Below are 14,626 nucleotides of genomic sequence, written 5' to 3'. Positions count from 1 at the left end.
GCCCAGAGTAAACGGCCTGCTCCTCAGTCCCAGTTGCTAATACAGTGGGGCAAAAAAAGTATTTAGTCAGCCACCAATTGTGCGAGTTCTCCACTTAAAAAGATGAGAGAGGCTTGTAATTTTTATCATAGGTACACTTCAACTATGACAGACAAAATGAGGGAATAAAATCCAGAAAATCACATTGTAGGATGATTTTTAATGAATTTATTTGCAAATTATGGTGGAAAATACGTATTTGGTCACCTACAAACAAGCAAGATTTCTGGCTCTCACAGACCTGTAACTTCTTCTTTAAGAGGCTCCTCTGTCTTCCACTCGTTACCTGCATTAATGGCACCTGTTTGTACTTGTTATCAGTATAAAAGACACCTGTCCACAACCTCAAACAGTCACACTCCAAACTCCACTATGGCCAAGACCAAAGAGCTGTCAAAGGACACCAGAAACAAAATTGTAGACCTGCACCAGGCTGGGAAGACTGAATCTGCAATAGGTAAGCAGCTTGGTTTGAAGAAATCAACTGTGGGAGCAATTATTAGGAAATGGAAGACATACAAGACCACTGATAATATCCCTCGATCTGGTGCTCCATGCAAGATCTCACCCCGTGGGGTCAAAATGATCACAAGAACGGTGAGCAAAAATCCCAGAACCACACGGGGGGACCTATTGAATGACCTGCAGAGAGCTGGGACCAAAGTAACAACGCCTAGCATCAGTAACACACTACGCCGCCAGGGACTCAAATCCTGCAGTGCTAGACGTGTCCCCCTGTTTAAGCCAGTACATGTCCAGGCCCATCTGAAGTTTGCAAGAGAGCATTTGGATGATTCAGGAGAAGATTGGGAGAATGTCATATGGTCAGATGAAACTAAAATATAACTTTTTGGTAAAAACTCAACTCGTCGTGTTTGGAGGACAAAGAATGCTGAGTTGCATCCAAAGAACACCATACCTACTGTGAAGCATGGGGGGTGGAAACATCATGCTTTGGGGCTGTTTTTCTACAAAGAATACCAGGACGACTGATCCGTGTAAAGGAAAGAATGAATGGGGCCATGTATCGTGAGATTTTGAGTGAAAACCTCCTTCCATCAGCAAGGGCATTGGAGATGAAACGTGGCTGGGTCTTTCAGCATGACAATGATCCCAAACACACCGCCCGGGCAACGAAGGAGTGGCTTCGTAAGAAGCATTTCAAGGTACTGGAGTGGCCTAGCCAGTCTCCAGATCTCAACCCCATAGAAAATCTTTGGAGGGAGTTGAAAGTCCGTGTTTCCCTGCAACAGCCCCAAAACATCACTGCTCTAGAGGAGATCTGCATGGAGGAATGGGCCAAAATACCAGCAACCGTGTGTGAAAACCTTGTGAAGACTTACAGAAAACGTTTGACCTCTGTCATTGCCAACAAAGGGTATATAACAAAGTATTGAGAAACTTTTGTTATTGACCAAATACTTATTTTCCACCATAATTTGCAAATAAATTCATAAAAAATCCTACAATGTTGTTTTCTGGATTTTTTTTCTTCTCATTTTGTCTGTCATAGTTGAAGTGTACCTATGATGAGAATTACAGGCCTCTCATCTTTTTAAGTGGGAGAACTTGCACACTTGGTGGCTGACTAAATACTTTTTTGCCCCACTGTATATACTGACTCTGAAAACCACCAAAAGAAAGATGCCCGGGGTCCCTGCTCATCTGCGTGAATGTGCCTTAGGCATGTTGCAAGGAGGCATGAGGACTGCAGATGTGACCAGGGCAATAAATTGCAATGTCCGTACTGAGAGACGCCTAAGACAGCGCTACAGGGAGACAGGATGGACTGCTGATCATCCTCGCAGTGGCAGACCACGTGTAACAACACCTGCACATGATCAGTACATCTGAACATCACACCTGTGGGACAGGTGCAGGATGGCAACAACAACTGCCCGAGTTACACCAGGAACGCACAATCCCTCCATCCGTGCTCAGACTGCACGTAATAGGCTGAGAGAGGCTGGACTGAGGGCTTGTAGGCCTGTTGTAAGGCAGGTCCTCACCAGACATCACCGGCAACAACATCGCCTATGAGCACAAACCCACCATCGCTGGACCAGACAGGACTGCCAAAAAGTGTTCTTCACTGACGAGTCGCGGTTTTGTCTCACCAGGGGTGTTGGTTGGGTTTCGCGTTTGTCGTCGAAAGGAATGAGTGTTACACCGAGGCCTGTACTCTGGAGCGGGATCGATTTGGAGGTGAAGGGTCCGTCATGTCCTGGGGCGGTGTGTCACAGCATCGTTGGACTGAGCTTGTTGTCATTGCATGCAACCTCAACGCTGTGTGTTACAGGGAAGACTTCCTCCTCCCTTCCTGTACACTCATCCTGACATGACCCTCCAGCATGACAATGCCATACTACTCGTTCTGTGCGTGATTTCCTGCTAGACAGGAATGTCAGTGTTTTGCCATGGCCAGCGACGAGCCCGGATCTCAATCCCATTGAGCACGTCTGGGACCTGTTGGATCCCAGAATTGTCCGGGAACTTGCAGGTGCCTTGGTGGAAGAGTGGGGTAACGTCTCACAGCATGAACTGGCAAATCTGGTGCAGTCCATGAGGAATAGATGCACTGCAGTACTTAATGCAGCTGGTGGCCACACCAGATACTGACTTACTTTTGATTTTGAGCCTCCCTTTGTTCAGGGACACATTATTCCATTTCTGTTAGTCACGTCTGTGGAAACTTGTTCAGTTTATGTCTCAGTTGTTGAATCTTGTTATGTTCATACAACTATTTACACATGTTAAGTTTGTTAAATAAACACAGTTGACAGTGAGAGGACTTTTTTTTGTAGCTGAAGTGTCTCCAATTAAATGATTAGATGGGATGAATGGTAGCCTATCCTACCTGGTTGTAGGCCTTTAGGCTATTTTGCAAGTAGCCTATGAAACCATCCCAGTCAAAAAGGGTGAGGATATTATTCTGCAAGCAATGATAATGGAAATGAAATAAATAATCTGAAATATATGCCTATTTCTAATTATTTTAGAATGCACAGAAAAAATAGGCCTAAATCGAATTTCGCTCTTTTCACTAACGGCAAATGATTGCATCTTTAGCTACCTATTTTTTTTATATTTTTTTAATATGAATAAATCATCATATATTCCCAATTTTCAAAAGGCTAATACTAAGCTACTGTGTGTTGGCATGGTCTAAAGTTTGCTGGAGGATAAGGGAAAGGGGGATACCTAGACAGTTGTACGAATGAATGCATTCAACTGAAATATCTTCCGCATTTAAACCAACCCCTCTGAATCAGAGAGGTGCGGGGGGCTGCCTTAATCGACATCCACGTCTTCGGCGCCAGGGGAACAGTGGGTTGACAGCCTTGTTCATTTGCAGAGTGACATATTTTTACCTAGCACATTCTTACGTCTCCAACTTTTCAGTGAAAACTGGTGCACGCAAGTTTTGTGGCATATTTTGTGATTACTCAGCGTTTATAAATGAGGCCTCTGGGCCTGTAGAAATATACACTACTGGTCAAAAGTTTTAGAACACCTACTCATTCAAGGGTTTTTCTTTATTTTTACTATTTTCTACATTGTAGAACAATAGTGAAATACATCAAAACTATGAAATAACACATGGAATCTTGAAGTAACCAAAAAAGTGTTCTAATTATTAGAGTAAGAACTCGACGGACACTATGAAATCTTAAACCAAGTTTATTCTTCCCAAAGGATCGAACAGCTGAATCGACTAAGACATATTCACACAAGCACTAATATTTAACTCTTTCTCCTATGCTGAGTCTCCTCCTGCACATCTGAACAAATATTGTATCTTTATTGCTAGGCAGGAAACTAAGTGACACGGGCCATAAACTGTTCTTTCTCCCTTAACGTGACCTGACCTGACCTTGACCCCCTTCATCACTTATCCATGGCTCTCTCCCCATATCAATGCCTGCCACGTGATCGCTTTCCCTACACTCAGTATATTCCAAGCTTAATTGCACCCACCATATACCTTCCCCCTACAGATAACCATTCATCTCTGGTGTAGCCCCTCAATTAACAGGTGTGCCTTCTTAAAAGTACAATTGTGGAATTGCTTTGCTTCTAAATGCATTTGAGCCAATCATTTGTGTTGTGACAAGGTAGGGGTGGTATACAGAAGAAAGCCCTATTTGGTAAAACCAAGTCCACATAATGGCAAGAACAGCTCAAATAAGCAAAGAGAAATGACAGTCATTATTACTTTAAGACATGAAGGTCATTCTATATGGAACATTTCAAGCTCTTTGAACGTTTCTTCAAGTGCAGTCGCAAAACCCATCAAGTGCTATGATGAAACTGGCTCTCATGAGGAGCGCCACAGGAATGGAAGACCCAGAGTTTCCTTTGCAGAGGGTACGTTCATTAGAGTTACCAGCCTCAGAAATTGCAGCCCAAATAAATGCTTCAGAGTTCAAGTAACATACACATCTCAACATCAACTGTTCAGAGGAGACTGTGTGAATCAGGCCTTCATAGTTGAATTGCTGCAAAACAACCACTACTAAAAGACACCAATAAGAAGAAGAGACTTGCTTGGGCCAAGAAGGACGAGCAATGGACATTATACAGGTGGACATCTGTTCTTTGGTCTGACGAGTCCAAATTGGAGATTTTTGGTTCCAACCGCCGTGTCTTTGTGAGACTCTGTGCGGGTGAACAAATGATCGCCGCATGTGTGGGATACTTTTCTGGTGACACTGTCAGTGATTTATTTATAATTCAAGGCGCACTTAACCAGCATGGATACCACAGCATGGATACCACAGCATTCTGCAGCGATACGCCATCCCATCTGGTTTGCGCTTAGTGGGACTATCATTTGTTTTTCAACAGGACAATGACCCAACACACCTGTGTGATGGAATACTGTATCAGATGATCTGGCCTGCACAATCCCCCGACCTCAACCAAATTTGAGATGGTTTGGGATGAGTCGGACTGCAGAGTGAAGGAAAGCAGCCAACAAGTGCTTAGCATATGTGGGAACTCCTTCAAGACTGTTAGAAAAGCATTCCAGGTGATGCTGGTTGAGAGAATGCCAAGAGTGTGTAAAGCTGTCATCAAGGCAGCGGGTGGCTATTTGAAGAATCTCAAATCTAAAATATATTTTTATTTGTTTACCACTTTTTTTGTTACTACATGATTCCATATGTTGTTTTCATAGTTTTGGTGTCTTCATTATTATTTTACAATGTAGAAAATAGTCAAAATAAAGAAAACCTTTGAATGAGTAAGTGATCTAAAACTTTTGACCGGTAGTCGAAGCTATTTCTATGACTGAAGAATGGCCATGGAGGGATGTGGACACGAGGGCACAGTTATTTCAGTCCATACAACAGCACTTTATCTCTAGGTTTAGATTTGTTGCTAAGCTTGTGTCAAGTAGACACTTATCGAACACATGATACTGAACAATCTTACAGATTACCATACAAGTAGTTAGTTGATACAGTGGTTGATACAAGTGCTCTCTCTAAGATGGTATCCCTCCTAATTCTACATACCTTTGAAATAAAACCTGTCTTGTCAAGCCTAACAAAGACTTGTGCTTTTACCAGAGAGGAAATGCATTTTTTACCAATACAATTATTTATCACTTGAATTGTACCTTCATGCTTGTTGACAAGATTATACAGGGTTATTTAAATGTTTTATGTTTATTCTTCTCTACTCTTCTCTTCTCTATTCTTCTCTGCTTTGTTGTGTAGAGGGAATACTACAATATGTATTCTTTTTCCAAAAGGTTGGCTGGACCTCTTTGAAATCACGTAGATCACATCATTACGCTCTTTTTGTTTACAAAGCCCTGCTCCACAAACTTCTGACTTACCTTACATCACTGTTAAGATTTAAAATGACAAGTTATCAAACCCGTTCACTCCTTTGGTGTATTGAGAAATAGGTCAATCAGCCTTTAATATCCTTGCACCTTATGTGTGGAATGATCTACAATACACTTTAAAATGGGAGGAATTGGTGCCTCTAGGGCATTTCAGATGGTTGTTAGGGGAACTTTTCTACTGAAGAATGTGTCTGTTTTTATGATTTGTGTTTTGCTTTTCGTGTATTGTTGTGCATTTTATTGTGTGTATGAATGTGTAGTTTCAATGTGTTTTTTGTATTTTGATGTGAATTTTGGTGCTTAGTGGTGCAACGGGTCACAAACCTCACGGTTCGAATCGGGTCATGGTTTTGAGTCACGGATTTGATAATTTTTTGGATCAGAAAAAAAAAGGGGGAGACAACTTTGCTTTCCATTTATTACTTCACATCTTTAAGTGTAATATGAGGCATGATACCTTCTTCCTTTGAACAGTAGTGAATGAAACAATGGCCTGTGTCTACATCATTAAAAAAAGTAAAGAAAGAAAGCAAAGCAGACCTGAGCTTATAACTTCAAATTATTTTTCAAAAATATGAGGATGTCTACATTGTCTGGGGAGAGGGTAGACCTCTTTGCAGTCTTCATGTCCCCTGCCGTGGAGAACACCCTCTCGCTAGGAACTGAAGTGCCAGGTAGCATCTTGCCATCATGGCAATGTGAGGGTATTTACACTCATTGCTTTTCCACCATGCCAGTGGATCACCATCCAGTGGAATGCTACTTGCTGCCTTGTAGGATGCCACCTCATTTTTGATGGTGTTGGCAAATGTCTTGCCTGTGTTCTTACTCGCAAAGGCCTCCCCAAAAAGCTCCTTCATGGCCAAACTATTTTATTTTGTGAAGGAGATGCCTCTGAGTCTGCTCCTGTCAGCTCTGTGGCTTGACCCTGCAGAAAAAATGACTTGATCTATTAAACTAACTATTTTTTCCCATTTTTCATAGAACTAGAATTGTGGCAATAACATTTAATAAAAGCCATTATTATTCCAAATCAAAAGTGGATGATTCTAATAGCAATAGCATAGACTAAGATTAGACTGCACAATATTTATTATTTAAGTAATTCACACTTTTTATTTTTTTTTATTATTATTATTATTTTTTACCTCTTCAGTGGCCATAAATCTCAGTGGTGAGATCACTGTATGTCCTCCGGTATAGGGCAGGGTCTAGGTGAGACAGGGACTTTAAACTTGGATCCAGTGCAGTAGATCTATGAAGGTAGTCCTGTGCATTAGGGGGGTATCTGGGGTTCAGGTCCTCTCTAATGGCAACCTTGACATCTCTAGTGATGGTTCCTCACTTGGGGCCATGGATTGTAGAATCCTTGTTTTCAGAGGTAGGATCATGGACACAGACAGTGCAGTTTCAGCGCTCAATAGGGTTGTATCCGTTTTGAGGGGGTTGAGCACCTGTAGGAACTCCTCTGCCACTTTCACGTCATCATCAGACGAGGTAACGATGTCTTTATTTTTTTTCAGGGACTTGTCTGTCAGTGCAGAGTATACAGCTGCCTGCTGCTCAAGATGGTGCTCCAACATGTCATAAGTGGAGTTCCATCTTGTTGTGACATCTTGTATGAGATGTGGGTCGGTAGCTGTAGCATTTCTTGGTTGGTCTTAAGCACATGAGCGGCTATTGTGCTTCCTGATCCTCCCAAGGAGGCGGTCCATCTGGTTCACTGAGATTCCCCTTTGGGATGCTAAATTGATCACATGCAATACCATTTGTATTTCATATACCTTTGACTATTGGATGTTCTTATAGGCACTATAGTATTGCCAGTGTAACAGTATAGCTTCCGTCCCCCTCCTCGCCCCTACCTGGGCTCGAACCAGGAACACATCGACAACAGCCACACTCGAAGCATCGCTCCACAAAAGCCGCGGCCCTTGCAGTGCAAGGGGAATAACTACTCCAAATCTAAAAGCGAGTGACGTTTGAAACAGTATTAGCGCACACCCAGCTAACTAGCTAGCCATTTCACATTGGTTACACCAGCCATTAGGCTGATAGGCTTGAAGTCATCAACAGCGCTGTGCTTGCGAAGAGCTGCTGGTAAAACGCACGAAAGTGCTGTTTGAATGAATGATTACGGGCCTGCTGCTGCTCAGTCAGACTGCTCTATCAAATCATAGACTTAATTATAACACAGAAGTACGAGCCTTTGGTCATTAATATGATCGAATCCGGAAACTATCATTTCGAAAAAACGTTTATTTCAAGTGAAATACGGAACCGTTCGGTATTTTATCTAACGGGTGGCATCCCTAAGTCTCTAAATATTCTTGTTACATTGCACAACCTTCAATGTATGTCATAATTACGTAAAATTCTGGCAAATTAGTTTGCAATGAGCCAGGCAGCCCAAACGGTTGCATATGCCCTGACTCTGCGTGCAATGAACGCAAGAGAAATGACACAATTTCACCTTTTGCCTATTGTCTGCTAAACTGGATTAGTAGTTATAACTAGTGATTATGATTGATTGTTTTTTATAAGATTAGTGTAATGCTGCAGTGATAAACATCCCAATAGATTTGGTGATGGCTTTAGCCCGGTATGATTCTGTAGCAAAGGGCTGCTTAAATTCCACGGTGAGAAGTTGTTGCCTCTTGGCTGAGTTGGCTCCCGTTACTGACACACCAGAGTGATGACGCTTTAAATGTGTGGCCATGCTCGATGTATTTCCATGATCATACGGCTTTCTTGTAGCACAATGGCTCCTCACTGTAATGGTGTTGTCCACCACCCTTCTTCTGTCATCATATTTGACAGGGAAGCCAAAATGCTCCCATACATGAGACTTAAATGAAGCGGGAGGCTTTTCCAGTACTTCAGCTCCTCCGCCAGCCATGGCTGTCACTGCTCTTTAGTCTTCTTTGCTTTTTGCAACGCGACCATCCAGGATTTATTCATTGGGATTCAACATGCCCCGTTCACGTGAACAGCACACACAACTGATTAAAAAAAATAATCAAATCATCCTTTAGGCTTCAAAGTAAAACATTGCACACATCTGTCTTGTCTATCTTTTCACTGCATTGAGATTTAGGGACCCGAGTCTTACTGATCATTCCGTACCATGCAAATTGATGTAATTATTTATTTACTAACTAAATGATAACACAGGATACACACACACACAGTATAGGTTATTGATTAGAAACTTAATACGATGAAAACAGGTCCCTAGTAGACTAACGACAACATGACTACTTGTTTATCAGAAGAGAGAGAAGTAGAGGGGACAAAGAGAGGCAACACTTATACACTTCTAACTACGCTCAAAGTAATATACTAATACTTTGCTCCGAACCGCCGCCCATTTGGGAAAGAAATAATGAATGCATTTACATGTTTCAAGGTCTTCCTTCGTCGTTTCTCTCTGTTGGCTCAGGCCTTAATGGAAAGGGCTCTGATGGGCATCCTCCCAAGCTCCCAAGTGTAAGGCTCTGATTGTCCACAAGAGGTCACAATGTCCTTGTCCTGTAGTCTGAAGCAGGCTAACAGGGTGGTGTTTACTTTCACTTCCCAGGAAGGGGGGGTCCTCTGAAGACAGCTAATCAGCCGTGTCGATGAGAGCAGTGTAGTTGACGATGATTCGAAGAGAGTAACAGGATGATCCTACTTAAATTCACTTTCTTAGATATGTAGACAGCTACTCAGCCGTAACATCGATTGTTAGGGAGGCTACTTTGTCATCTTCACCTTGTGTTGATTTTCAGGGTTGTGACCAATGTAGACCTAAGCTGCAGCTTGAGTCCTTCTAGTCTGATATGTTAATTCTCAACTCACCCTTTAAACACTCAGGTAAAAAGGGGGTGTTTCCGTCATGCTGACACGCTCTCTGAGCTCCCTCGGGTGTGGCTAATTACTTGGCAAAGTATCATCCAAGCTATGATCTTGTTAGAAAACTAAAATCACATTCCTATCTTAACAAAAATATTATCTTCATCCTTGATATTTCCTACACGCCGTAAAAGATTTAACCTGACATACACAATGTGAAAACTCTTCAAGTTACAATATTTTTAGACCATATTTAATGACAACACAAAATAGACATTCATTTCCCGTCTCATAATTCCCCACATCCGGATGCTAGAAATATTGTCCCAGTGTTCATTTTTGGACATTAATGTTTCTGAGCGGAAAAATCTTCTGGAGACACAGGGACATTCCAATCCCAATACTAGAGACCAAAAGGAGTTGTCTGCTGTATATAATTTATGCACGTGAGGTGTTATAAAAACCCCACACCAATCCCTCTTCCCCTCTGCGGGTGAGAGGGATCTGTAGTCGTTGATCCGTTGTAACCTGATCTTTGCATCCTCACAGGAGAGTCATGACAACTACAATATATTAACCAGCCAACCTCTGTCTCTGTGTTTAGTGGAGGAGTGACTTTGTGAATGGCTGGGTGAAGATCGCCAACACACATGAGACTCAGGAGGAGTGCCTTGGCATGGCTGTATTGGACATGATGAGGACAGCCAAGGAAAGACAAATGTCTCCGCTGGATATCTACAATTCCATAAGGTGCAGAGGAAAGATAAATACATGTCCAACCACTTAAGTGGTTTAACCTGGTAGTACTGGGGGTCAGTTGTAGCTAGAGACAAATGTCTCTGCTGCATATGTACAACACAGCCATACCTAAAACAATACTGTAAGTAGTATGGCCAACAGAATGATTTGAATTGGCAATGTAAATTATTTATGGTCTATTGTGTATCTTGGTATTCTACAGGTACCTATTATACTAACCTATTCCATATGGCTTGACTTATCCTATTCTTCCCTGCTGTCACTTCAGCTACAAGTCCTTCTTGCCCAAGGAAATGAGGGCTCACATCCAGGACTGCAACTTCGTGACCAGGAAGAGGATCCGCTACCGCTTTAAGAAGTTCATCCAGCAGTTCAGCCAGTGCCGGGCTACGGCACGCGACCTGAAGCTCAAATACCTCATCAACATGGAGTCTCTCGAGCAGGCCTTCTATACAGAACGCTTCCAGGTCAGGGAATCCTCGGCAGGGCAGGTCACCATCATCGTGACGGCTGATCATGGCATCCAGTGGTGCAGAGACGGGCACAAAGACACTGAGCAGGTACTCACAGCAGGGTTGTCCAGATTGTTCATGTTCACTTGTCTAAGGGGAATTTGCTGAAATGTTATAATTATCAGACTTATCACTGACTGATACAGTGCCTTGCGAAAGTATTCGGCCCCCTTGAACTTTGCGACCTTTTGCCACATTTCAGGCTTCAAACATAAAGATATACAACTTTTTTGTGAATAATCAACAACAAGTGGGACACAATCATGAAGTGGAACGACATTTATTGGATATTTCAAACTTTTTTAACAAATCAAAAACTGAAAAATTGGGCGTGCAAAATTATTCAGCCCCTTTACTTTCAGTGCAGCAAACTATCTCCAGAAGTTCAGTGAGGATCTCTGAATGATCCAATGTTGACCTAAATGACTAATGATGATAGATGATAAATACAATCCACCTGTGTGTAATCAAGTCTCCGTATAAATGCACCTGCACTGTGATAGTCTCAGAGGTCCGTTAAAAGCGCAGAGAGCATCATGAAGAACAAGGAACACACCAGGCAGGTCCGAGATACTGTTGTGAAGAAGTTTAAAGCCGGATTTGGATACAAAAAGATTTCCCAAGCTTTAAACATCCCAAGGAGCACTGTGCAAGCGATAATATTGAAATGGAAGGAGTATCAGACCACTGCAAATCTACCAAGACCTGGCCGTCCCTCTAAACTTTCAGCTCATACAAGGAGAAGACTGATCAGAGATGCAGCCAAGAGGCCCATGATCACTCTGGATGAACTGCAGAGATCTACAGCTGAGGTGGGAGACTCTGTCCATAGGACAACAATCAGTCGTATATTGCACAAATCTGGCCTTTATGGAAGAGTGGCAAGAAGAAAGCCATTTCTTAAAGATATCCATAAAAACTGTAGTTTAAAGTTTGCCACAAGCCACCTGGGAGACACACCAAACATGTGGAAGAAGGTGCTCTGGTCAGATGAAACCAAAATTGAACTTTTTGGCAACAATGCAAAACGTTATGTTTGGCGTAAAAGCAACACAGCTCATCACCCTGAACACACCATCCCCACTGTCAAACATGGTGGTGGCAGCATCATGGTTTGGGCCTGCTTTTCTTCAGCAGGGACAGGGAAGATGGTTAAAATTGATGGGAAGATGGATGGAGCCAAATACAGGACCATTCTGGAAGAAAACCTGATGGAGTCTGCAAAAGACCTGAGACTGGGACGGAGATTTGTCTTCCAACAAGACAATGATCCAAAACATAAAGCAAAATCTACAATGGAATGGTTCAAAAATAAACATATCCAGGAGTTAGAATGGCCAAGTCAAAGTCCAGACCTGAATCCAATCGAGAATCTGTGGAAAGAACTGAAAACTGCTGTTCACAAATGCTCTCCATCCAACCTCACTGAGCTCGAGCTGTTTTGCAAGGAGGAATGGGAAAAAATGTCAGTCTCTCGATGTGCAAAACTGATAGAGACATACCCCAAGCGACTTACAGCTGTAATCGCAGCAAAAGGTGGCGCTACAAAGTATTAACTTAAGTGGGCTGAATAATTTTGCACGCCCAATTTTTCAGTTTTTGATTTGTTAAAAAAGTTTGAAATATCCAATAAATGTCGTTCCACTTCATGATTGTGTCCCACTTGTTGTTGATTATTCACAAAAAAGTTTTATATCTTTATGTTTGAAGCCTGAAATGTGGCAAAAGGTCGCAAAGTTCAAGGGGGCCGAATACTTTCGCAAGGCACTGTATTTCCCTGAAAGTGGAAGGATCAATACAGCAAATTAGTACACTATGATTTGAGTGGAATCTCTTACTTAGTGGAAACATGACTGAACTCCCGGTTCCCTAGTATAGCCTATGAAATAATTTCATACTGTAATCCCAGTGATTTAGCTAGCTATGATGGTTTCATGCTGTTGTCAGGAGGGTTTTACTGTGAAGTTGAATTTATGGTGGCGATGTCATGTTATTTTGTAGCTTTGGCCTGGCCGTTTTATTCTTTCCTAATCCACGGTTAGAGGTGTTAATGTATAATTGAGTAATTCATGGGTTTAAGAGATGTTACAGTAGGTCAACAGTGGCTTACATTGCTAATGGAATCTAATGCCGATGGATTGCATCAGATCAGTCTGTGGTGTTTAACAATTTAAAATGTTCAAGGACTTAATTTTCTACAGTGAAGATGGGCAAAAGCAAATACTGTACTTGGCTCATTGCTGGCTTAGAACTAATTGCGTCATGCAATTTTCTGCTTCTTGGCACTAAAGGTTATTCAATCAACACATTTTACTTTGTTCCAGAAGAATGACATCGTCTAGATTGAGTCAAATGACGTCTTGTTTTCCCACCTTTTTCCGGGCAGGACCTGCAGACCTACTGTGATTTTCCAGACGTTACTGACATCAGTATTAAACACGCCAATAAGGAGGGCTCGATGGAGAGTCGAGTGGTTACCATCAATAAACAAGACGGCAAGACTCTGGTAAGACTGACGTCAGCCTCTCACCTCCACTAGCCTTTCTTAATATTCACATTGAAACAGCCACAGTATTGAAACCTCATTCTATCAAATTTAGTTTTTATTGGATTGTATAAATATTTTGACAATTGTATTCTCATCCTTTTTGCACTGTCTCAGGAGCTGGAGTTCAATTGCCTCTCTGAAGCTCTGTCCTTTATATCGCTGATTGATGGCTACTATCGTTTGACGACAGATGCACACCACTACCTCTGTAAAGAAGTGGCACCCCCTGCACTGGTGGAGGCCATTACCAGCCACTGTCATGGTCCCATTTCGTAAGTGAAGTTTGGAATCCTACCCTTATAGAGCACTGTGCATCATCTGATTGTGTATCAATAACTTACAGAGATGCATACATAGATACACTCTGTGCTTCTCCACAGAATGGATTTTGCAATTAATAGACTGCAAAAATCTGGGAACAAGCGGGGTCTGTACATCCTGCGATGCAGCGCTAAGGACTTTAACAAATACTTTTTGACCTTCACCGTGGGGGTATGTAATGTATTTAAGTTATAATTTTAGTACATAACAGATTTTTTTAAAATGAATTAATTTTGCCATTTTAGAAAACCTTTGTGTAGAATTTAAGCAGTTTGGAACATATTTAACTATCATGTCACAGGAACACTGATTTGATTATAATTTCTTGCTCCTGTGCTTTCCTTTAGGTATACGATGGAATTGAGTACAAGCACTGCCAGATCACTAAGGCTGCTAATGGAGAGTTCAATCTGAGTGGAACCAAAAGGAACTTCAGCAACCTCCAGGAATTGCTGAGCTGCTACCAGAAGGAGACTGTGCGCTCTGATGGCATAATTTTCCAGTTCAGCAAGTGTTGCCCACCCAAATCCAAAGGTAACTGAGTTTAAAGACTCTCTCCAGCTATGTTGGAATTTTTCCTGTTGAAAAACAAAAACTATATCCCAAGGATAAATACAGTAATGTACACACACTTAATGGTAAAAATATATGTTTTGAGCAAAATATAATTTTTCTAGACACAACTAGGGCGGCAAATAGCCTAGTGGTTAGAGCGTTGGGCCAGTCACCGAAAGGTCGCTAGATCGAATCCTCGAG

The 14,626-nt window shown here is 42.0% G+C and overlaps 1 protein-coding gene across 2 annotated transcripts in view; it reads left to right on the top strand.

Moving 5' to 3' along the window:
* jak2b (Janus kinase 2b) overlaps positions 1 to 14,626 on the top strand; it is a 43,865-nt gene that overhangs the window by 17,386 nt on the left and 11,853 nt on the right. For both annotated transcript variants that reach the window (XM_021605570.2, XM_021605568.2), the window contains 6 exons: positions 10,335 to 10,480; positions 10,758 to 11,049; positions 13,388 to 13,507; positions 13,664 to 13,821; positions 13,930 to 14,041; positions 14,218 to 14,404. In XM_021605570.2, coding sequence (XP_021461245.1) covers positions 10,335 to 10,480; positions 10,758 to 11,049; positions 13,388 to 13,507; positions 13,664 to 13,821; positions 13,930 to 14,041; positions 14,218 to 14,404 — 1,015 coding nt within the window. The remainder of the gene's footprint in view (positions 1 to 10,334; positions 10,481 to 10,757; positions 11,050 to 13,387; positions 13,508 to 13,663; positions 13,822 to 13,929; positions 14,042 to 14,217; positions 14,405 to 14,626) is intronic.

The sequence above is a fragment of the Oncorhynchus mykiss genome, chromosome 6 (genome assembly GCF_013265735.2).
Source record: "Oncorhynchus mykiss isolate Arlee chromosome 6, USDA_OmykA_1.1, whole genome shotgun sequence".
NCBI lineage: Eukaryota > Metazoa > Chordata > Actinopteri > Salmoniformes > Salmonidae > Oncorhynchus > Oncorhynchus mykiss.
The sequence above is the reverse complement of the archived record's forward strand: the minus strand, read 5'-3'. Positions and strand labels throughout refer to the sequence as shown.